We start from the raw sequence: 19030 nt of genomic DNA on the forward strand, positions 1-19030 counted from the left end.
ACTTGTTTGACAGCAGAGTTAAACCTGTGCTAGCACAAGTAAGACAATAAGACAGTGTGAGTCATGGCTCATAGTTTCAAACACTGCCTGAGGCTTTGCCCACTGTATTAATGCCCCAGGCACATTTCAGAGCAGCCACCTCTGAGCTGTTGCTCTGCCATGAGTTATAAATTATATCTTTCCTTTGGTACCTACTGAAACTTTATCAGAAAAGGCTAACCCCTCAAGACTGAAAGGTCACTGATACAGGAATCTTCCTCACTGAACTGACATACAATTGGACCTGTGGATTCTGCAGTGTTTTTACAGTCATTCTGCAGCTCTGACAGCTCGAGACTGAAGGTCACATAGACAGTATGAAAATAATGCAACAAGTAAAAATATTTTGGTTTTGCTAAGGAGTTCTTTTCAGCAAATGGAAAACTGTATAGGAATTTCTATCTCCTCTTCAGTTCAGGTTTTGCGTTAAGACTTTTAATGAATCTGGCTTTGTGGATGTTTATGAAAATATGTCACTAAAGGTCTGTTCAGGTTTTGCGTTAAGACTTTTAATGAATCTGGCTTTGTGGATGTTTATGAAAATATGTCACTAAAGGTCTGTTAATTGCCATATGCTTCCTTATAGTAGGAGTTTTGATGACAGCTATGGTAGAAGAACTGTTCTTAGTGTCTTTTCTGAAGTGTTAGAGTCAAGGCTTTTTGTCTACACCAAATGATCTTTTTGCTTCTAACTAGGTTAGGTCTGTTCTGGAGTCTGTGTTTTCTGCATACTCACCTGAATGCCTAAAGTCTTCTACTGACATTAATTCAGTGGCACATTATACAGTAATAATAATTCACATTATTATCCACATTAGAAAAGACAAAGAAGAAATGACAGAAAACTGAAAATATCTACTGCCATCATTTATTAAGTAGATTGTTCTGTTAGTATCTTTGATGGCTTTCTACACTGTGAGTTTTCTATAAAGTGGCACAATAGAAGACTATGAAAACTAGGAAGATCTATGCATTATTAGCAACATTTGATTACCCTGATCAGATATCTGACTTGTGGTTTTATTAATGTCATGTGTAGAGCACCTTCTATCTTAGGATAGAAGCAGGATTAGACAAATGCACTGATTCATGACAAAGACTGTATAGCTTTCAAGGTGGGCTATTCATTGAAAGTAATACAGCTGCTTCTCATGGAGCAGCTAGCTTTACATAGTGACAGCTTGGGCATTTTGCATATTATTCTCAAGACTTGAAAGGTGAGAAGGGCCCCATAAGTGAAAGTAAAAAGGCAAGAAGGCTTCACAGTGACTGAGTATAAGGGGGGTGAAGGGGATTAGTTAGTTTATAGAAGCAAGAATGTAGAACTTGTTAGAAAATTAGAGATGGCAGACACTGGGTCTGGGATAGTGAGGGGATGAAGGCCATGAAGATAAGGGTTTGAGAACAGCCCGAGGACATTTGTCAGGGAGATGATTAGATGTCCACAGGCTAAGAATAAACCAGTTTGTGGGAATGCCCCCCTGAAAGGTCAGAAGTTTACAGTGAGAAAGGTCAGAAGCCTTCACAAAGAAAACAACAAATCTTCATTCCACGACCCACTATGCATGTGCAAGAGGGAAGTATCTGCAGGCTAATGAACTCTCGGGAGTGTAACGAATATGTATCCGAATTCTGGGAAAACTACATCAATTACGTATTAGTTTGGCCTATAGCTGTAGCACAATTTTTCCAGACAGTATGCAAGTTAGGCGGATCTATTCCCCTTGCTGGTGCTCCAGTTTGCTCAGCACTGAGTAAACCAGACCTGCTTTGCAATCTTACGTGGGTTACAGAGTTTGATTCCGCATGTGGACTGGGATGCCAAGCATTTAAACATAGGCTCCAAATGCATTTCGTGATAGCTCCAATATTGATTAGCTCCAGAAGATAGGATGGACCTACATCTTTATGAAATAACTGTTCTGGTACTGTTACCCATGCAGTATTCTTTGTTCAAGAAGGCGACCTATTTAACTGCAGTGTTGCAGAGTACACGGACCCTAAATGATTTTACTGCATAAGCTCAATGAGGAGCATTTCCCAGGCTAACAACATAGTGGGCAATACAGTAACTGTGTCTGAGACTTTGCTGAGGCCAGTTTAGGTCTGGTGCACTAACTCTGCTGTGGTGTTGGGATGCAGTATGCAGAGAATATTTTGAGAGAATTAACCTCTGTCAACTAAAATACTATGAATTGGCTCTGGCCTGCCACAGTGTTTGGCTGGATGCAGACAAAACTTGCTTTTGTAGGCTTATATGCGCTATCTACTTCTGAATCTTTTCTTCCTGTTATCCATATCATTACAAATTACTCGCCAGCTCCTCTGCTAGCTCCCACTTACCAGTATCAGAGTCTTCTACTGTTTTACCTGACACATAACTGTACCAAAAAAAAAAAAAAAGCAACTTTTCAGCCACTCTGCCCCAGGCATGTAGAAATGCATGGGGTTCATGTGGAAGAATTAAGCATTTATGAACTAAGGACCTTAGGAATAGAAGTGTAGAAGGCTTGGATCTAAGATTTTACCCTCCCACAATGAATGCTGTAGGAAAGGGTAAAAAGAAGAACTTTGTAAAGAGGGAAGAATACACTGTCCTCTGACACTTTATTAGTAACACATACGGAACACAAAACTCAGGAGAAAATGACACAATGTTAGACAGAAAATAAAATGCACATTAACAAAAAATACTGTTAACCAAATTAGTTAGTAAAATGTTGACTTCAGATAGAAGATAGACATTAAAAATAAAATACGGTGAGGAATTCAGCATGGATATCACTCACAAATGTGGAAATCCTGTGGCAAATTTCTCCATTATTCAGACATCAAATTATGGCTATGTTATTTCTTAAGCTTTTAAAGAATGCTCTCATGGTCAGGCTAAATACTACATACAAGCACATTTGACAAATGTGAGACAAATGAAATACAACCATAGTTCATCTTAAACTTCTCTTAAAATCTTTGAGGAAAGGTGGCATGAAATCAAGAAAACAAACCAAAAGGAAGAAAAATTGAATAATCTGATAATGCTTAGAATATAGCAATACTACTGGATAACATTGCATTCTGGTTCAAGTATTGACAGGCCAACCAGAGGTGAAGCACTGCGGGATCTGGTGCTCACCAGTGCAGAGGAGATCGTTAAAGGCATTAAGATTGGAGGCAGCTTAGGCTGCAGTGACCATGTGCTGGTTGAGTTTGTGATCTTGAGGAATGTGGGCCGGGGAAAGAGTGTGGTCTTGCAGTATTCTTGGTCCTGGTATATTTAAAATAAGAGTTAGTATTAATTCTTGCATGACGTTTTCTCAAATTCTTGTATGACCCTTTCCATCCTTCCCTAAAACCTTAAACCAAATATAGAATCACAGAACTGCAGGGGTTGGAAGGGACCTCTGGAAGTCATCAAGTCCAACCTCCCTGCTAAAGCAGGTTCCCTACCGTAGGTTACACAGGAAAGTGCCCAGGTGGCTTTTGAATACCTCCAGGGAAGGAGTTTCCACAACCTCTCTGGGCAGCCTGTTTCAGTGCTCCAACACCCTCACAGCAAAGAAGGCAATGAATGAAAAATAGAGTCAGGACACTGAACTTCGGGAGAGCAAATTTTAGGGTTTTCCCCTTCTCTGTTAAGGTACTGTTGGACGAAATCCCCTGGGAAGCTGTCCTTAGAGACAAAGGAGTGGAGGAAAGCTGGCTACTCTTTAAGGATGTCTTTCTGACAGCTCAAGAGCTCTCTGTCCCTCAGAATAAGAAAGCGGGCAGGGGAGGCAGGAAGCCAGCATGGCTTGGCAAGGATCTGCTGGTCAAACTGAGGGAAAAGTACAGGTTGTACCAGCTGTGGAAACAAGGACACGTCAGCTGAGGAGAATACAGGGGCACTGTCTGGACTTGCAGAGAGGGGATTAGGAAAGCCAAGGCGCAGATGGAACCAAGCTTGGTGAGGAATGTTAAAAGTGAGAAGAAGGGATTCTACAGGTAAGTTGGCCAGAAGAGATAGGCCAAAGAGAGCATACCTCCTTTGGTAATTGAGAAAGGAGAACTGGCTACAACAGATATGGGGAAGGCTGAGGTACTGAATGAGTTTTTTTGCCTTGTTCTTCAGTGGCAACCAGGATTCCTGTACAACTCATGTCCCTGAAGCTCACATCCCTGGGCCCACCCTAGGCAGGAACTGAGGGATTAAACCCCCCGTCTCTCCCCCTCTCCCCCCCCCCCACCCCAAGCCCGCATGGGCAGAGCAATTCTGAGACCATCTCATGAGACTGAATGTATACACATCATGCCATACCTATCTGGTAGCCTTCTATGCTGGAGTGATGACACTGGTGGGCAAAGGGAAGGCGACTGATGTCATCTACCTAGATCTGTGAAAGGCCTTTGACATGGGCCCGCACCACATTCTTATCTCTAAACTGAAGAGATATGGATTAGAGGGATAGACTATTTGGTGGATAAGGAATTGGCTGGAAGAATGTAGACAGAGGGTCGTGGTGAATGGCACTACAAATGTCCAGGTGAAGGCTGGTGATGTGCAGTGTCCCCCAGCGTCTGTCTTGGGACCAGTGTTCATCAACATCTTCCTCAATAACATCGATGACTGGCTCAAGCACACCTTCAGCAAATTTGTCAGTGCCACCAAGCTGAGTGGTGTGGTTACACATTAGCAGAAAAGGATGTCATCCAGAAGGACCTAGACAAAATCAAAAGGTCAACCTTATGAGGTTCGACAGCAAAGTGCAAGGTTTTGCACTTGGGTCGGAGTAATCTGGGATATGTATACAGAGTGGTAGAAGAACTCCTTAACAGTAGCTCTGCAGAGAAGGACGTGGGAGTCCTGCTGAATGAAAAACTGAACATGAGCCAGCAGTGTGCTGTTGCAGCTCAGAAGGCCAGTGGTATCCTGGGCTCCATCACAAGAGGGATGGCCAGCAGGGACAGGGAGGTTGTTGTCCCTCTCTACTCTGCCCTTGAGAGGCCCCATCTGGAGTACTGCATCCAGGTCTGGAGCCCCCAGAACAGAAAAGATGAGCCAATGGAGAGGGTCCGGAGGGGGGCCACAAAGATGATCCTAGGGCTGGAGCACTTTCCTTGTGAGGACAGGCTTCTTCAGCCTGGAGAAAAGAAGGCTGTGAGGAGACCTCATTGCAGACTTCCAGTATTTAGAAGGGGATTATAAAAAGGAGGGGAATCAACTTATTACATGGGTAGATAGTGATAGGACAAGGGAGAATGGTTTTAAGCTCAAGGAAGGAAGGTTTAGATTGGATGTCAGAGGAAGTTCTTTGCAGAGGGAGTGGTGAGGTGCTGGAACAGGCTGTCCAGTGATGTTTTGGATGCTCCGTCCCTGGAGGTGTTCAAGACCAGGTTGGATGGGGCCCTGGGCAACCTGGTCTAGTACCAGATCTGGAGGTATTTTGCCCTATCTGTGACAGGTGGTTGCAACTGGGTGATCCTTGGGGTCCCTTCCAACCCAAGCCATTCTATGGTTCTGTGAGTCTCGTGGATAGTCTGTGATTATCATTTGGAGAACATCTGACCTATGACTCTTTGAATAGAGAAATCACTACAGTTTAATGGAGAATTGTCTATTGCTGAGACCTGTGTCATTCAACGTTTAAACACCACAAGGCCTCTTACTTTCCTTAGTCAAAATCAACACCTGCAAAGTTGTGACTGGTGGATCATAGAGCACTAAGATATTTATTCATATAATTGCTAACTAAGAATAATTTTCTCTCACCATGTTCCAAACAAAAATGTGGGAATAAGTATTCCTATGTAGTTTTCAAGCAAAAATGTGTAGTGTGCTTTTGATTATACAAGGTCATATCTTGTCTGCTCCATTGTATCTCTCTATATTGCCTCCATTCCCAATTGCTTTGTCAGCTTGTGCAGATGAGGTCTATAATATGCATACCTACCTTAGGAAACCCAGATAGCTATTTGTCAAAAATATGCACATAGGTGAACAGATGTAGCATTCAACAGTTATATGTTTGGTAACTCAGATGTGGTAGTGATGAGAAATTCACTTTTTATCACCAATATTTGTTAAAAATATGTTGACCAAATGGTAAGGACTTGTGATACAGATTCTCCAGGCATTCCACCAAGGCAAAAAGAAGATCAGGATGAATCCTGATAATCTTCTTCAGGCTTGAAGACAAACTTGAGTAATTAAATCTGCAGTTCTTGTTTCCCCCAGATTTTCTTCTGCTTGTACCGACACAGTGAGTTTTCAGTAAAGAGGCTGGAAACACACCAATGCAAAACTAGTATCTGAAGTTTGAGCCAAGCCCAACTGCTGCAGTTGATGCTTATTATTACAGGCAGTGATGAATAATAAACAGAAATCATTTGAAAATGTCAGTTTGTAGGTACAAACAAGTTAATTTTTTTACTAAGATTTTATAATTAGGTATGAACTGTCTTATTTCATTAAACAAATAAGGATCTGAATATTTCAGTCATTTAAGCTGAATTGCCAGAGTCCTGAATCATGTCATAGCAGTCATGATCGCTATCCCTGCCTGTTCCCTTGAGGCCTCCCTCACATGCTCGAAGACCAGCACGCCATTTCAGCATCCTTTATGCCCTCCACTCAAGACTCACTTCTGGCGTCAGGACCACCCCTCCTGCCTGACACAGTGAGGCCACACTGGTCCCCAGCTTCCCACAGCTTTGCCCAGCCCAACCAAGGGCCCTGCAGAGCCAAGCCTGCTCTCAGGCCCATGTCCAGACCCAGTCTCAGTTCCATTCTCATCCTGGTGCCCGGTGCTAGTGCAACCCTCTGCTGTCCTGCTTCTGGTTGATGAGATAGGACTAGCCCGGCTGCCAGGTTTTCCCAAGGCCACTCCTATGGGGAGCCCCAGTGACAATAACTCCTGAGGAACCCTAAGGGAATTGCTAGTTCTCAGAGCATCCTGATAGATATTATGTACCAAAGTGATACTTCTTTCAGTGGCAGCACTCATAGGCATTCAGATATCCATACTCAGCATTAGGCATAAAAAAAATGAACAAGTAAAAGCAGTATTTGCTATAAAACAATCACTCAGCGCAACTGTACTGTGATGCAGTCTTTGTATTCAATCTATCACAAACTTGTGTGCGCATGGAGAAGAAGAGAGAGTGTCTAAGAGGAATACAGAGTACTTTTATTGTTTTGTCCTTTCCCAAGGAAAACGCATACACATGAATAACATTAGCTCTGTCACACTTTCCTAGGTGCAAATGAGATGCTACTCCCTTTACACTGCTGTTTCTTTTCCTGTGTTGTCATGCAGTGTAGATATTTTATCCTCTTCATTTCTCTGCTGTAAGACCTCAGATCATGTTATCACTTTACAAATATAGCATATTAGTACATCTGGAGGGCTAGTCACGCTGTGCGGTTCAAATAGGTTTGGCTGGCCATGAGCTATGCTGCTGCTATAAACAACCTCTGTGTCCCAAATTAAATAACCACAGAGTACATCCAGAACTTCTGGACACTACTGTTCTTTAGTAGCAGGTAAGTGAGAATTTTGCTGGTTATTGTGTTTCTTCAGGTGTGTGGGGTCAAGGTAGGATGAAACCGAAATGTTTTTATCAGGTCTTTTCTGCTGTTACTACATTGTGGATTTTTAAATGCCAATATATATGGGATAAATAGCTGAAAGCATTAATCCAAAGTGATGTATTTGCTGGGTACCTTTAAAGATTTTAAGACTCATACTATATGTCATTTCTCTAAGAAGATTTACATCTGTGACAAATCCAAACTTTATAATTTAGTGAGGTTTTCAAGACTTCCAGCTACTTGCTCACTTATGACTCAGTTGTAATAAACCCTTGCTATTACATCTCAAGGACATATGCTGGTGTGCAAGTGATTTTCAATAAAAAAATGGTTTGAGAGATTGGTCATTTATCTTTGTTGTTTGCCAAAATTTAGAGTGGAACTTAAGAAGAGCTATAGAGGTTCTTTTTCTGAAGGCCACTTACACCTAATCTAGCATGGTATAGAAAATCTAATCTGCTAAATCTTTTGTGAGCAAAACCTATCATTTAAGTCAGATGTCATTATTTTTGTTGTTGCTACTGAGTATTTAGTGCTGTCTGTCACTGACATGTAAACTCTATGCTAAGGTACTGACTAGTTTTCTTCTTAGTAGCTGTTAACTTAGGGAGCAGTTAACTTGAGAAGGTCAGGGATAGACAAGATGTATTAACCAAAGAGGTAGATCCTACTGGAGTTTCATCCACACTGCTCTTCACCGGAATGAGGGTGAAGAACTTTTACAAGAAGGATGCCCATCTGTCTTTGTCGTCTGTACCTCCTGTCCAAATGCTTTGGAGAGTTTGTTGGAAAAGTCTAAAGATATAGCTCTGGTCAGTGAGGACAGTGAGATAATACAGTGCTACTTCATGGCTGTGAGGTGGAGTTTGAGCCATTTGAGCTGGAATAACTTGATTGCTGAAGTAGTTTAAAATACCATCTTCTCCTGCCTATCTAAATTGTTTGTGCTGGTCATCCTACATAAAAGAATCTGAGTGTTTAGGAAATGGCTATGAGCATTTTACTCACAATATGTGTAAATAAGAAATGACTAAAAAGCTCAATACTATAGGTCAGTCATGGCTTTTCGCTTTGCTTCTACAACAAGGGAAAATGCAGAAGGTAGTACAGGATTCTTGTTAGATCACTGCATGGAAAATGGACACATCAAAAGGAACAAAAGGACATCATCAAAATTTTGGTTATTCTCAATTCTGTGTCTATTCTCAATTAGAAAAGGCAATCTGAAATATAATTTATGAGGTTATCATCCATACAGATTACTACATGGACTGGTTCCAGTACATGAAAGGTAACAATAGCAGCCCCATTTCCTGGGTTGACCATAGTCCACTAGGCTTATGATGAATAAGTCAATTAGGTGTTGCTAAAAGATCTGATGACATAGAACAGATCTGAGAAACCTGAGACTCTTCTCTTGGGTTTCTGATTAATTAAGACCATCTAATTATATATGAAAGCCTCCATATTTTGTTCTCTGTATCTTTATTTGCAGTGGATCTTTGTAACTAATGAAGTGGGGAATCTCTAATTACTGGACAGACTCAGGCTTTCCGGTTTACTTTTAACAGTTCTTTCCACCTGCTGACTACAGCTAAATTTGTAGATTCAACAACCTTAAAAATATGTAATACACTTTTGAGCTCACTGGCATCCCTTTGACAAAAAATAGCTTAAAATATAACCCCATTTCGAATACACCAGACACTCCTTAATCTTGCGAGTATTATATTTCTCTTCACTAATGCTCTGTGAAAAAATAAAGAATAGATTTGTGCCAGTGTCCAGTGTTTTGTTATCTACATTGTCAATGGAAGAATTGCTTTGAATAATTAGTCAGCTCACTGAAGTGCAAGGGAAGTACATCTATAATAAATCCCATCGCATATGTAACATCTATCATGCTTGATGGCAAACATATTAGTACTACAACATTTGAGAAAGTATAAGAAATATTGTATTTCAGCTGCTAATTAATACATAATTAAAGACATAATTAATGAATAATCTTGCGAAAAATTGTCTGAAAATCAAGGTGTGAAGAATGCAGTGATAAAGTTTGTGAGACTGATTAACTTACATCTAGAATATGAACAGATTAATGAAAACTGCAATTGTGCTGCAGAACTGAACAAAGATATGTAAAAGTGTGCAGGAACCAAGCTCAGCGAGTTCATGTATGTATTCACGTATCTTTTTAACTTTTGATGTTCACAGTTATTCCTACCTAAAGAATAAGGAATACAATGCAATATTTGCTCTACTAGCTATGGTATATAAACAGTGCAAAAGTTTTGTGGGTTTTTTTTTTTTTTTTTTTTTTTTTTTTTGTGAAACAGGCTGATATCTTAATTAAGATTTCTTAAAAACTTACTTTATATAAGTAGAAAACTCAAAATTAACTAGATTTATCAGACCATTTAGGCTTAAACCTTGTGATATGCAAAAATGCTGATTTCTGAAATTAATTTCAGTGAAAGCTGTACTAATAGTTTGGAAGTATTACTGTCTGTGTTTGTTTTTCTAGGAGCTGGCTGGCTTAGAATGTGCTCTTGAGGGAGCAGGAAGGAACATTTCAAACTCCCCAAACATCTAGGCTTGTGTCCAAGTGTCAGGATGACTTTCTCCAGCCTGAAGCAGCTTGTCCCTTTCCACTTCTATTTATTCTGTGGTGTAGCAGAATTTTCTGGATGTCTACAGACCAGTGCCTCCAGGGAGACTGGGGACTGCTGTGATCCCTGCCTATGTGCTTCCTATACATGGATGCATATGTGATTTGAAGTATACAAACCTGCTTCTATCTCTTCCCTAAAACAGACTATTAAACCTGCATATTTGGTGAGTTTAGCTACAAATTTACCTGCAAATCCAGTGTGGAGAATAATGCCCTGAGGGTATATAACAAGGGCTTGTTTCCAGCAGCAAGACTAGGAATGGTAGAGCAGCTTCCTGTTCTGCAGTTCCTTCCCTCTCCCAAAGTGGCACGGTGTAACACTGACCCATGTATGAGCTGTGTTTGTTGTAAACTTTGAACATTGTCACCATTTCTAATGTTTTTTCAATCATAGCATATTTCTGTAATTTAATCTTTCCTTCATAATAAGTACATAAAGAAAGAAAGAAAGAAACATGTTCAGATACTATCCAATGTCAAGTTCTCTTGAATTACTCATGGGATAAATGACTTGATCATTCTGAAGCACACACTGTTTGAGTGAGCTTATTTCGTAAGAAATTATTTGCAAGATTACTAGGAGACATTTTCACCCACATTTTCCCCTATGTAATCCAGGCAGTAATAAGATTACAGCAGGTCTCCTATAGTGATTATCTAAAAGGAAATGTCTCAAGTGAACAAGACTGTTAAACAAATTGAAGAACAAAAATGTTCACATTTTGGTAACTCAGCAAATGAAGGTATGCCTGGTGTTCATTCTGAAAGGGCCCATTCAGACTCTGGAGGGCTTTAACACTAACTAGTATTGTCTGATTAGTAATATCAAAACTACGTTGTACAACTTTGAGATTAAAGAGAAGACATAGGTCTTATTCTACAAATGCACAGTACAGACTTGTTGGCCATTAACACTGATACTAAAACTGTTCAGAGGAGGCTAAACTGTCATATAATAAAACTGATATAATTTTGCCATCTGACTAGCTGTTTTCAAACCACTCAAGACAGGGATAACTTTGATAGACAGCAAAGAGCCATAGGAAACTTGATATTGTCAGTCCTGGAAAGCTGTACAGTTTTCATATTTAAGAATGTTTTCCCCCTGTGCTCCACTACTTTTGAAAGAAAATCTTGTCTTTAATTTTGTGTAGTACGCTCCTTAGTGCGACTATACATCAGTACAGTGCTAAAATTATTACAGAAATGTTGTATATTGTTAATCCAATGCAGCTTGTACTTTGAAGTGCAGTTCTGCGAACTTCTGTAGGATTTCAGTGTTACTTTTAGCGTATGTGTACTTAAACAGTTTGATTCTCAAAAGTCAGTGATGTTGTGGCATCTGGTAGTATATGAACAGCTTACTCAGATGAAGCTCCGTTAACATTTTAAAACCCAGTTGCTTGAGTGGCCTTTTGTAGCACAGGCTTGTAACACTTCCAGATGTAGTGCAAATGATCATTTTCCTTGTTTTTCCTAAACCCAGTAAAAGAAACAAAACAGAAAAACAAACCAAAACAAAGAGTCAAAAGCTGCATTGGTAACGGGGGCCAACAGCCAAGTGAGGATAGGTAGAACTCAGCAGACATGAGAGAGAGTACTGGCTATTTTCAAAGATAGCCTTGAAAATATCTAGCAAGTCTGTGGTAGAGCAGTCAATGGGGTTGGAGATATCAGTAGCTATAAGGAACAAGGTTTTTAAAGACGTAGCATACCAGATCTACTAAATAACAATAAGTAATAAATAATAAGTAATAAAGAATGCAGATATTATAAGGCAGATACCTTCTTCAATCTGTGGTTTTTAAACACCTTAATGAATAGATTTAAATCTATGGCTTCTGGGTCCTCATACAACAGGAAGAAGAAAATATAAGGCAGGTGCTAGAGAACTATCTGAATATCTTTAGGGGAATTTACAAAATAAAATAAAATAAAAGGTAAAATAAAAATATTCCATGCAGATATCTAAGCAGATATTTTCTTCTCTTTATGTTACTGACCGTCCTCTTCCTTGGAAAGTTCTGTACTCTCATTATGATGCCTAGATCACTCCAAATGTAATGGCTCCTATTTATTTCCATGGAAACTACAACAGATATAAAGAACACAGTAACACTATTTGATACAGCAAATTTTCTGCTACAAAACACTATTTTTCAATGTAGCTACCACTATTAACTTTCACCAGAAATGAACAAGAGTCTGCATGCTGTGCTCATAATGATCTGCAGCAGCAGAGGTGACTCACTGTTTCACAGCTGCTGTCATGGCATTGTTGCAAGGAAAGTGTTGCCCACGCAGCTTATTTACTTTATTGACTTGAACAGGTGGAAGTCAGAAGGTGCCAAATCCAGAATATATGTTGTGTGTGGTAGGGCCAAGACTGGCAATGTGCGCCACAGTCTTCATACTGATATGGCCCTTGTGTTACCATGCAGCAAGAGAAACCTGGTATTCTTCTCTGTCTTAACTCAGAAAGTGTGAGCCTTCAGCTTAGTCAGCACTGTCTTATTATCATATTGGTTTGATAGATTCTGACAAACTTCCATATGGTGTTCTTTCTCTTCCTGTGTGGGCATTTGTGGCACCCACCTGGCACAAAATTTGCAATATTTCAGTATTGCTACCATCATTTCCTCTGAAGCCAAGGGTCAGCTCCGTATACAGTTTCCTGGTTGTAATCCATTGATTTGCATGGACGAGCAGATTGAAACACTTCATTTCATGGTGTGACAGTTGTGCATGGCTGTTTGGAACATGGCTCATCTTTCATGTTGCTGTCACCACTGCTGAAACACACCACACACTGCCTGATTTGGCAAACACACATCCACTGTTTGGTCTCTATGAATGATCAGCAAGCATCAGTGATATCATAGGCCAGCATAATGAAATAGGATACATTACTTTTGTATCTCTCGCAGATTACATTGCTGAAGAGCCTTTCTTTCATGATGTGTTTCCACTAATAATTCTAATAAGACTGAAAGAGCATTTGTAGAATGTTAGATAAGAAAGGTGAACTGATAATCTCCAGCAGATTACAGATGTAGTTGTTACCCAGGTAAGACAGCATTAAACTTTCAACCACCTAATTATGCCTTGGTAGATGCTGTCTTCACATCATATTTGTGGCTGTGTTCAGTTTGAACAGAATAGTCCTCAGGAGTTTTGATGGGCACCTCTTACCTCCTAGCTGTATTCCACTTTTTTTGTTTTACAATTGCAGAGAAATCCCAATGCATGCAATGTAATCCAATTTGTGGATGAAAGTCAAATGAACTTTTTCACCTTGAGTCTCTACTAGATCAATGTCTTAATAAAGAACAGATGACTTAACCTGGCAGACAGGAAGATGGGAAACAAGTTAAAAAAATAAAATACTTACAGAATTCACTTAGACTTTGTGTTGATTAAGGCCATCTAGGTTTAACAGAGTTTGAGTGCTCAACTGCCACTTCAACATCTCTCAGCAATTCAGCTCCCGCAATAGCCCTCCCAAAACGCTAGCTATGAATTAAAATGAATTAGAGCCTGCAGAGTGACTGCAGTGACTGTGAGGAGGAAGTCCTTGCTGCTGTTTCTTCATTTAGACAACTGAGGTGAGTGTTTTATTTTAGGTGATAACAGATGAAAGCAATTTTAAAAGGTATATCTGATTATTGATAAACCATTCAACTGAGAATAAGGTCATCATTCTCTTTACACTATTATTAGCAGGTTTTAAACTTGTCTATTGTCAGCAACCAGTAACAGATAAGCTATAAAATTATTTTTTGCGTAATTATTAGTGCTTGTAAATATAAACAACCTCTATGAACAGCAAAGATAGTAGATTTAAGATCTTTACTAAGGTAAAGAAGACTTTGTCTTATAAAAATATCAATCTCCTACCAGTATCTCTGTGCCAGCATTTGGAGTAGTTTTACAATTATGACAAATAAGGTGGACAGGTAGGAACCTTTCTTCTTAGTGTATATCTGCATAATTCATTTTAGTACACACTATGTGTCTTCTAGAGGATATGAGGGTGTTTTCTGGCTCAGAAAATATTATTTCTTTGTATGTTGTGTATTAAAGAGAGATGAAGAAGAAAGAGGCAGTTATGAAACTACAAGTGGAACAATGTAGAGAATATTTTCTGCTTCTTCCTCAGTATTATAACAGAAAGACAGAAACCTTAAAAATATCCTGTAAGGGAAAGGGCACATTACTTTCCCAATTATCAGTAGATATTTCAGTGCAGTTTCATTCTTTCCATTATTTTTTTTTAAGCTAATGAGTGGTATAATAAAAGTAGCATCTAAAAAAACCTAACCTTAAACAAAGTACTTTGATCTTGGTGGAAGCAATTATTTTTAAAATCTTTCAAATTTCTATTTAATAATACATGTTCACAGTGGTTTAGTGGATCACTTTTTGAAGGACTAAACTTGACAGAAGTCACTGGTAGATGATGTAGCTGCATTTAATGAAAAAAAAAAAAAAAAGTGTTGTGAGGCTTGCACTCTCACCAGTGATTCCAACAAGAGACTAAAGGAGTACTGCTTTACTTATGAAAATTTATATCTGCACTTCTGTTAGTGATATCAAGGATGTTTTTTTCTCTTTTTGCCAATGAACCATTGCTACAAATTAGGAAGGAACATCATATTGCTAGTCACACTATGTTTCATAAGGTGTAACTGTAAGGTTTTCTCTTATTAAAGATACTGTAGATTTCTTTCCTAGAGCTGAAAGACTTTAAAGTTCTTATCTGGCCATGCTCAAGCATGACGCTTATTAAAGGGAATGAGTACTTTATCACTGACTTCAGGAAAAGGAAGGCTCCTTGCAAGAAGTTTTTCCGTCTTCTTAATTCAACAGAGAAAGATTGATAAACTAGCCTCTAGTTCAGTTCAGTTCTTAACCGCACATAAAAAGATGTTCTCAGAACCTAATACTTTTATACTTTGAACTGCTGGAAGGAAACTCTACATGTACTTATAAATTGGTATTGTGTTCACAAACACTAGCTTATTTCAACAATTGTTAATCTTTCACTGTATGTTATAGGGCAGGTGTTTTAACACATTTCACAGATAAAGAGATATTTATGGACACAATTACTATGAGACAGAATCAACGTGGCTGCATAAAAAACAATACAGTGGGAACTCAAGCTGAAGTGTATGATTTATAATTAATAAATAATTTATTACTTCTTTTAATGCTCGTTGCCTAGATTGTAAGAAAACACAAAGTCATTCAAATTATTTTCATCAGATTAGTAGTTCTTTGCAACTGTGTCTTTATTTTAGAAAGGGAAAAGGGCAAGGGCTCAATAAATTCAACATTCAGCCCTCGTCTATAGTTGATTTTGTGTGGAAATCCCTTCTATGATGCATTGATCACTATGGGCACAAAACTCTAGAAAAAATACATAAGGTAGAGAGCACATTGTATTACTATTATTTTGGATTCTTCTTTGCCCAGGTAGGTTTGCTGAAACATGATGGTTGTTTTCCTTATTTTTTTCTTAGTGCTTGCATTAAATGTTCACGATGCCTTGTTCTTGCAGGAGAAGTTTAATGTCAGCAGTATGGGGCATCAGGTGATAATATTTGACTTTTCGCTCATAAGAGGACTCTGGGAGGCTCGAGTCAAGAAGAACAAAGAACGTCAGAGGAAAGAGAAAGAGAGATTAGAAAAAAGTTCATTAGAGAAGTAAGTTGACTATCTTGATATTCTTTAAAATTAAAATCAGTATTGTTTAGTCCTATCTCATCAACCAGAAGCAGGACAGCAGAGGGTTGCACTAGCACCGGGCACCAGGATGAGAATGGAACTGAGACTGGGTCTGGACATGGGCCTGAGAGCAGGCTTGGCTCTGCAGGGCCCTTGGTTGGGCTGGGCAAAGCTGTGGGAAGCTGGGGACCAGTGTGGCCTCACTGTGTCAGGCAGGAGGGGTGGTCCTGACGCCAGAAGTGAGTCTTGAGTGGAGGGCATAAAGGATGCTGAAATGGCGTGCTGGTCTTCGAGCATGTGAGGGAGGCCTCAAGGGAACAGGCAGGGATAGCGATCATGACTGCTATGACATGATTCAGGACTCTGGCAATTCAGCTTAAATGACTGAAATATTCAGATCCTTATTTGTTTAATGAAATAAGACAGTTCATACCTAATTATAAAATCTTAGTAAAAAAATTAACTTGTTTGTACCTACAAACTGACATTTTCAAATGATTTCTGTTTATTATTCATCACTGCCTGTAATAATAAGCATCAACTGCAGCAGTTGGGCTTGGCTCAAACTTCAGATACTAGTTTTGCATTGGTGTGTTTCCAGCCTCTTTACTGAAAACTCACTGTGTCAGTACAAGCAGAAGAAAATCTGGGGGAAACAAGAACTGCAGATTTAATTACTCAAGTTTGTCTTCAAGCCTGAAGAAGATTATCAGGATTCATCCTGATCTTCTTTTTGCCTTGGTGGAATGCCTGGAGAATCTGTATCACAAGTCCTTACCATTTGGTCAACATATTTTTAACAAATATTGGTGATAAAAAGTGAATTTCTCATCACTACCACATCTGAGTTACCAAACATATAACTGTTGAATGCTACATCTGTTCACCTATGTGCATATTTTTGACAAATAGCTATCTGGGTTTCCTAAGGTAGGTATGCATATTATAGACCTCATCTGCACAAGCTGACAAAGCAATTGGGAATGGAGGCAATATAGAGAGATACAATGGAGCAGACAAGATATGACCTTGTATAATCAAAAGCACACTACACATTTTTGCTTGAAAACTACATAGGAATACTTATTCCCACATTTTTGTTTGGAACATGGTGAGAGAAAATTATTCTTAGTTAGCAATTATATGAATAAATATCTTAGTGCTCTATGATCCACCAGTCACAACTTTGCAGGTGTTGATTTTGACTAAGGAAAGTAAGAGGCCTTGTGGTGTTTAAACGTTGAATGACACAGGTCTCAGCAATAGACAATTCTCCATTAAACTGTAGTGATTTCTCTATTCAAAGAGTCATAGGTCAGATGTTCTCCAAATGATAATCACAGACTATCCACGAGACTCACAGAACCATAGAATGGCTTGGGTTGGAAGGGACCCCAAGGATCACCCAGTTGCAACCACCTGTCACAGATAGGGCAAAATACCTCCAGATCTGGTACTAGACCAGGTTGCCCAGGGCCCCATCCAACCTGGTCTTGAACACCTCCAGGGACGGAGCATCCAAAACATCACTGGACAGCCTGTTCCAGCACCTCACCACTCCCTCTGCAAAGAACTTCCTCTGACATCCAATCTAAACCTTCCTTCCTTGAGCTTAAAACCATTCTCCCTTGTCCTATCACTATCTACCCATGTAATAAGTTGATTCCCCTCCTTTTTATAATCCCCTTCTAAATACTGGAAGTCTGCAATGAGGTCTCCTCACAGCCTTCTTTTCTCCAGGCTGAAGAAGCCTGTCCTCACAAGGAAAGTGCTCCAGCCCTAGGATCATCTTTGTGGCCCCCCTCCGGACCCTCTCCATTGGCTCATCTTTTCTGTTCTGGGGGCTCCAGACCTGGATGCAGTACTCCAGATGGGGCCTCTCAAGGGCAGAGTAGAGAGGGACAACAACCTCCCTGTCCCTGCTGGCCATCCCTCTTGTGATGGAGCCCAGGATACCACTGGCCTTCTGAGCTGCAACAGCACACTGCTGGCTCATGTTCAGTTTTTCATTCAGCAGGACTCCCACGTCCTTCTCTGCAGAGCTACTGTTAAGGAGTTCTTCTACCACTCTGTATACATATCCCAGATTACTCCGACCCAAGTGCAAAACCTTGCACTTTGCTGTCGAACCTCATAAGGTTGACCTTTTGATTTTGTCTAGGTCCTTCTGGATGACATCCTTTTCTGCTAATGTGTAACCACACCACTCAGCTTGGTGGCACTGACAAATTTGCTGAAGGTGTGCTTGAGCCAGTCATCGATGTTATTGAGGAAGATGTTGATGAACACTGGTCCCAAGACAGACGCTGGGGGACACTGCACATCACCAGCCTTCACCTGGACATTTGTAGTGCCATTCACCACGACCCTCTGTCTACATTCTTCCAGCCAATTCCTTATCCACCAAATAGTCTATCCCTCTAATCCATATCTCTTCAGTTTAGAGATAAGAATGTGGTGCGGGCCCATGTCAAAGGCCTTTCACAGATCTAGGTAGATGACATCAGTCGCCTTCCCTTTGCCCACCAGTGTCATCACTCCAGCATAGAAGGCTACCAGATAGGTATGGCATGATGTGTATACATTCAGTCTCATGAGATGGTCTCAGAATTGCTCTGCCCATGCGGGCTTGGGGTGGGGGGGGGGGAGAGGGGGAGAGACGGGGGGTTTAATCCCTCAGTTCCTGCCTAGGGTGGGCCCAGGGATGTGAGCTTCAGGGACATGAGTTGTACAGGAATCCTGGTTGCCACTGAAGAACAAGGCAAAAAACTCATTCAGTACCTCAGCCTTCCCCATATCTGTTGTAGCCAGTTCTCCTTTCTCAATTACCAAAGGAGGTATGCTCTCTTTGGCCTATCTCTTCTGGCCAACTTACCTGTAGAATCCCTTCTTCTCACTTTTAACATTCCTCACCAAGCTTGGTTCCATCTGCGCCTTGGCTTTCCTAATCCCCTCTCTGCAAGTCCAGACAGTGCCCCTGTATTCTCCTCAGCTGACGTGTCCTTGTTTCCACAGCTGGT

General features: G+C 40.2%; 1 protein-coding gene across 3 annotated transcripts in view; it reads left to right on the forward strand.

The window, feature by feature from the left end:
* Window positions 1-7448: 7448 nt before the first annotated feature.
* Window positions 7449-19030, forward strand: part of LRRC2 (leucine rich repeat containing 2) — an 80549-nt gene continuing 68967 nt past the window's right edge. Inside the window, exons 1-4 of one of the 3 annotated variants that reach the window (XM_048932192.1) lie at window positions 7455-7558; window positions 10134-10444; window positions 13702-13885; window positions 15844-15989. In XM_048932192.1, the coding sequence (XP_048788149.1) occupies window positions 15865-15989 (125 nt within the window). In that variant the 5' untranslated portion in view covers window positions 7455-7558; window positions 10134-10444; window positions 13702-13885; window positions 15844-15864. Of the gene's footprint in view, window positions 7559-10133; window positions 10445-13701; window positions 13886-15843; window positions 15990-19030 lie in introns of all 3 variants that reach the window. The other 2 variants (XM_048932190.1, XM_048932191.1) reach the window with 2 other exon arrangements.

The sequence above is a fragment of the Lagopus muta genome, chromosome Z (genome assembly GCF_023343835.1).
Source record: "Lagopus muta isolate bLagMut1 chromosome Z, bLagMut1 primary, whole genome shotgun sequence".
In the NCBI taxonomy this organism is placed as follows: Eukaryota; Metazoa; Chordata; class Aves; order Galliformes; family Phasianidae; genus Lagopus; species Lagopus muta.